Genomic DNA, 6,000 nt, shown 5'->3' on the forward strand with positions numbered 1-6,000 from the left:
TCTAAATTTTCCTCTATCCGGCCAAATGCAAAGCTTAAAAACGTGCCTAATATAAAATCATTCCTTAAGTGTATGTTTTCTTTGTGTTTTATCTTTTTAATAAGGGTTCAAAAGGAGAAGTCATTTTTAAATATAACCTGTAAATATCTTTTAAACCATCAGAAAAGGAACATAAGTCAAAAGTACATGAATCATTATGCTAAGGAAGAGTCCTTGTCAGTGCTTATTAAAGTATTTGTAAGTTGTTTGAGTAACCATATCACACATTCTAATTTTTTCCTTATCTGATCCAAGACGACCCAATTAAGTGTACTTAAACTGAATCACATGAATATTTGTATTTGCTGATATACATGAAGCTTTTATCAAAATCGGTCTTTCTTCTAACTCAGTAATTCTCAACGCTGGCTGCATATTACAGTCACCTGGGAGAGACTTTGAATCCATTGATGTTTTACCCCATCACAGACCATCTCCCCATTTTAATGGAGAGAAATCCATCTAAAACACCTTCAGGTATAAAAACGAATAATTACATTCCTGTAATATTGTTCCCTAAAAGATTCCTTAGGGAAAATTTTACGAAGAACTTCTTCGTCAAAAACCTAGTTGAAATTCTGTAACTAGTTTACTCAAGTTACTATTGTAGTTTCTCCTCTATTTTGATACGTTTTAACACTGGCTTATAAATGAACCAAGATCTTTAAAAAGGCCTTTATTACACATTTCTGACAGTACTCTAACAGAAATACCCCCAACTTCAGACAAGTTTTGAGAGTCTCAGGATGAGTCGCAAAAGGGAATTTACGCTATTTTCCACTCTCCTGCCTTGCCTTTCTCACTTGCCCTTTTCCGCAGCCCTGTGACTAACCTAGGCTCGAGCCAATTCAAACTTGACTTGGCACGCAAGATACTTAGATGTGAAAGAGGAAAGATGGGGAAGGGCCTCTTCCTACTCGTTTCTGTCTTCTTCCTTCTGTCAGACCTGCCCCTCCCTGGGTCACCAGCCAAGGGCCTTCCCGGGAGGCTGAGGACTGGGCACGCCCTTACCAGTCGCCCCTTATCGGACAGGACGCGCACCGACTGTGCCCCGAAATACTTCAGCAAGTCCTCTTTCTCCTCCGCGCTCAGCTCTGCTGGCAGGTGCCTCACCAGAAGGGTTCGGTCGCCCCGCGGCGGAGAAAGCGAAGCAGAGCTCTGGCATCCTCTCGACATCGTCGGCAGCGGCTGCTCGGGGGCCGCCATCTCCCTCGCGGAAACAGCAACAGGAAAGCCGAAAAAAGAGCCGCAGATAAAATGCGGCAATCGACGGAAGCTGAGAGAAAGCCGTATTTTTCCGCCTCGCGCTAAGGATTCTGGTTAACAAAGAAATACCGCGAAAAGTAGTCAGCTTCTCGCGAGACCTTTGCCACGGAGAAGTGACACCTGTTCAGAGACCCGTTCCTCAGACAGCAGGGAGAGGTTTTACAGTGACGGGAAAGCAAAGTGATTTAAATTCCAGGTAGCTGTTGAAGGTGTTAAGAGCAAAAATTCGCCCGAGAGAGGCGTGAGGATTTAAAAAGTTGTCAAAGAAGGAATCTCAGGCCGTGAAGGAAAGAGGCTGTAAACCCAGACAGAAGGAGTCACTGCTACGCATGGGCGGGGAGGGGGGGTTGGGTGGAAGGAGCGAGTCTGTGCTGGCGCAAGCGCAGTGTGGAGCTGCACTGGCAGGGCTCCTGATCCTGGTGTTTGGGAAAATACACCCGAAGCACAGGAGGGGAGGGGATCTTGGTGTAGGAATGTGAGGTGTGTATTTATAGTCTGAGGATAGTAAGGCCTAAAGATAGCAAGTTCTTTCTTCAGCTAAGGGTCCGGGTAGGTGGACAACTCAGTTTAAGGAACAAAAAGTTGAGACAAGAAAGTGTTTTGTTTTCTTGACTCATTTGCATATAACAGCCTCATAGGCTCTGGGGTTCATTTCACAGAATTCACAGCCCCTAGGCAGAGGATGTGTGTATATGCACAGTAGTGCCTGTTGTCCATGGTTGTTTTGCTTTCTCCATTTCAGTTACCCCCCCATCCAAAAATATTAAATGGAAAATTCCAGAAATAAACAATTCGTAAGTTTGAAATTGGGTGCCATTCTGAATATCATGATGAAATCTGCCATTCTGCCTGGGAGGTGAATCATCATTTTATCTAATACGCTACCTGCCCGTGTCAGTTATCAGATAGACTGTGGTATCGCAATGCTTGTGTTCAAGTAACCATTATTTTACTTAATAATGGCCCTAAAATGCAAGAGTTGTGATGTTGGCAGTTTGGATATGCCAAAGAGAAGGCCTAATGTGCTTCACTTAAGTGTAAAGATGAAATTCTCAATAAGGAAAAAAAATCATACGCTGTGTTAAGATCTATATTTTATTAGAGTATGTTATTGTTCTCTTTTATTAATTTTTGTTAATCTCTTACTTTGACTAATTTATAAATTTTTATCATAAGTATGTACGTAAAGGAAAAGGTATAATATGTGTAGGGTTTGGTACTGATGTTTCAGGCATCCACTGGGGGTCTTGAAACGTAACCCCCACGAATAAGGGGGACTACTGTATCTTCACATATTTAATCCTGACAACAACCCTAAAGGGTAGCTACGCCTCCCCATTGTACAATTGAGGACACTGATATACAAAGACGTTTAAGTCGCACAGCTAGTAAATGGCGGAACTGGAATTTGAGGCTATTAGTGTGACTGAGCTTTATACTCTGATCCACTATTCTGCCTAGTTTCTGAACACAGTGAAGCAGAAATGTCTCCTTCACTTCATACAGTGAGGGTCTTGAGGATTCTAGAGAGAAGTGTTATTTTAGGTGCAGCTGCTACAGTCTCAAGGTCAAAGGTGCTTCTTACTGCTCCTTTTGCTGCTTGATTAGATATAAAGACATAGCATTAAACAATACATCAAAATTTGGCTCTCATGGAGCATTGGTTGGGTAGCAGATGAGGGACAGACATTAGAAAAAACTTGGGGAAAACCCCCCAAAATGTCGGGTATGTAGAGATTCATGTGGGCCCTACAGATTTTTTGGTGGAGTCTTGATATGTGAAGAACAATTGGAAACTGGACAGATTTTTTTAGTAGGGATGTGTGTGTGTGTATGTATATGTATGTATAATGATTAAATTTTGGATATGAAAGTTTCTCTTTGGTTGCGGTGTGAAAAATAGATTAGAAGCAAGAAGACTAGTTGAGTTACCGCAGTAGCCTAGGCAAAAACACTGCTTGAAGTAGTTCGATGAAAGCAGACATGGAGCGAAGGAGCTGGAATTAAGATGTATTTTGGAAGTAGAATTGGTAGACTTGCAGATGAAAAAGAGTAATTAAGGGAAAATTCTGAGCCAGCCTTGATGGCCTAGTGGATAAAATTCAGCACACTCCACTTTGGCAGCCCAGCTTTGGTTCCCAGGTGCAGAACCACACCACTCATCTGTCAGTGGCCATGCTGTGGCAGTGGCTCACATAGAAGAACTAGAAGGACGTACAATTAGCATATAGGACTATGTACTGGGGCTTTGGAGAGAAAAAAAAAAGGGTAAACTCTGGGGTTTTGGCTTGAGCCTCAAACTGTCCACCATCTAGGTGGATGATGATACCATTTAATGAGCATGAGAAGAGTGACAAAAGTGTAGCTAGGTTCAGGTCTGGTGGAGGGACAGGGAGGCAGGAACACATTAAATTTAAGGTATCTATTCAGTTTCCATGTTTCAAGTAGGCAGTTGGATGCGTAAATATGAAATTCTGGACAAACATCAACACTGGATACATATGTATCCATGGATACATATATGGCATCAACACGTATAATAATTATATGCAAGGGTAGGTAGAGAGAAGGGGGCCCAGTATTGATCCATGGGGTGTGCCAATGTTGAGAAATTAAGGAGAGGAGGAATAAATAATTCTCTCTTGGTACTCACATTGTAGTAGCAAAGACAGACTGAAACATGTAGATAAGTAAATAAATGAGTTCCTTCTGGAGAGTAATAAGTGCTTTGGGGAAAAAATAGAGACAGGTAGAGGGATAAACTGTGATTAGAGAGGGCATGCTACTTTAAACGCTGTCCTTTGCAGGCTTTTTCTTATGTCTTTTTATGGTTAGCAAAATGATTTGCACATAGTAGTTATTATATAAATATCTGTTCAATGAATGAATGTTTGAATGGGTTAACTTTAGTATTTACTACTGCCGCCTATCATCAAGAATTGCTGCATGGGCCAACAAGATAAGGTTAATTGTCCTTATCTACAATAATTGAGATATCGCAACTCAGTAGGATAATAACATGACAGAATTTTATTTTCTCTCCTCTTAATTGCTTTTAGTTGTACGCAATTAAATCTGCCTTATCCTTCCCTTGACAATAGCTTAGGCAGATTTCATAATTTCTTGATCACTTTCAGTTATTAACAGTCCAATTTGGTTTGAAATGACAACCTCAAACTCCATTAAGATCTCGCTTCTTACACTTCCCTCATATTAGGCTTTACCAGATGGAGAGGAGGAAGATAGAATTTGCTTTCATCTATTCTGTGTTTGAGTGGAGTTGGGTGTGATCTGCTCTGAGTTGCACCTTTCTCGTTTTCTTTTCTTGGTATAGTCCAGAGGTTCCCAAACTTTCTCAGCTCATGGTGCCCTTACTGTCTCAATAATGTTTTCACAGCATCCCTAGGTGCCACTTCATTTCCTGTTGCACTCTAATTTTCAAGGGGCACTTGTTCTTTATCAGAGCAGTAGCCCAAAACCCACCTTTGCAAAGATAGGACATTCTCAAAAGGAATTTAACAGGATCTAATTTTGAAATGGAGAAATATCTCAAGCTGATATTTCATGTAGTGTCTGGCAGATATCTAGGATTGCCATGTTTCCCGCAAATATTTAAAATATTCCATAGCACCCCTGTGAGGTGGCCAAAGCACCTGTGACACCTCAACACACAGTTTGAGAACTTTGGATGAACTTTGTTTTTGGTTTTGATTTTCTTTGTTGGGGGGATGGGAGGTTGGAAAGTAGTGGAGGTTGGGAGTATCTTACTTCATTGGCCAGTTGTTGGTGTTCTTTATCTCATTCTGATTCTCTCTGGTTCTATCTGTTGATGGAGGCCTATGGTAATGTGATTTTTTGGGATTCATCTTCATCAGATCCGCCTCTGTCACTTTGTCAGACAGGTGTAGGGTTTTTTTTTATTTGTCCCTTCCTTTGGTTTATGTTCCCAGTTTTCCTCACTTGGCCATGTGTCTCTTGAGCCTCCCTGTTACACCTTCGTTTCTATTTCCAAACTCCCTATTTTTTCACATGAAGCCAGGAGAACTACTGGGCTCTATTTCTGAAAGGCCTTGCAGAACTAAAATGGAGAAAGATGCTTATTCCATTTTTTTTCCTGAGTTTTTTTTTTTCAATTAAGGTATAATTGACATATAACATTATATTAGTTTCAAGTGTACAAAATAATGATTGGATATTTGTGTACATTGCTAAATGATCACCACAATAAGTCTAGTTAATATCCATCACCTAACGTAGTTACAAAATTTTTTTTCTTGTGATGAGACCTTTTAAGATCTACTCTCTTAGTAACTTTCAAATATTCAATACAGTATTATTAACTATAGTCACTGTGCTGTACATTACACCCCCATGGCTTATTTATTTTATAACTGGAAGTTTGTATCTTTTGATCCTCTTCACTTATTTTTCCCGCTCCCCACCCCCTGCCTCTGGCAACCACCAATCTGTTCTCTGTGTCTGTGAGCTTGGTTTTTTGCTTTTCTGTTTGCTTTTAATTCCACATGTAAGTGAGATGATACCATATTTGTCTTTCTCTATCTGACTTATTTGGCTTAGCTTAATGCCCTCAAGGTCCATCCATCTTGTTGCAAATGCCAGATTTCATTCTTTTTTATGAATGAATAAGATTCCATTGTATGTATACACCACATTTTCTTTATCCATTCATCAATC

General features: G+C 40.5%; 1 protein-coding gene across 7 annotated transcripts in view; it reads right to left on the reverse strand.

Annotated features, from left to right (window-relative positions):
* RNPC3 (RNA binding region (RNP1, RRM) containing 3) overlaps nt 1-1,640 on the reverse strand; it is a 54,593-nt gene extending 52,953 nt beyond the window's left edge. For 6 of the 7 annotated variants that reach the window (XR_011536810.1, XR_011536809.1, XR_011536808.1 and 3 more), the window contains exon 1: nt 1,051-1,640. Coding sequence is in view for 3 of the 7 variants with exons in the window: in XM_008526368.2 (XP_008524590.1) it covers nt 1,051-1,245 (195 nt within the window). In the remaining 4 variants the exon portion in view is untranslated. The remainder of the gene's footprint in view (nt 1-1,050) is intronic. The other variant, XM_070608073.1, reaches the window with a different exon arrangement.
* Nucleotides 1,641-6,000: the final 4,360 nt, after the last annotated feature.

Source organism: Equus przewalskii, unplaced genomic scaffold, assembly GCF_037783145.1.
Source record: "Equus przewalskii isolate Varuska unplaced genomic scaffold, EquPr2 ChrUn-13, whole genome shotgun sequence".
NCBI classification, from domain to species: domain Eukaryota; kingdom Metazoa; phylum Chordata; class Mammalia; order Perissodactyla; family Equidae; genus Equus; species Equus przewalskii.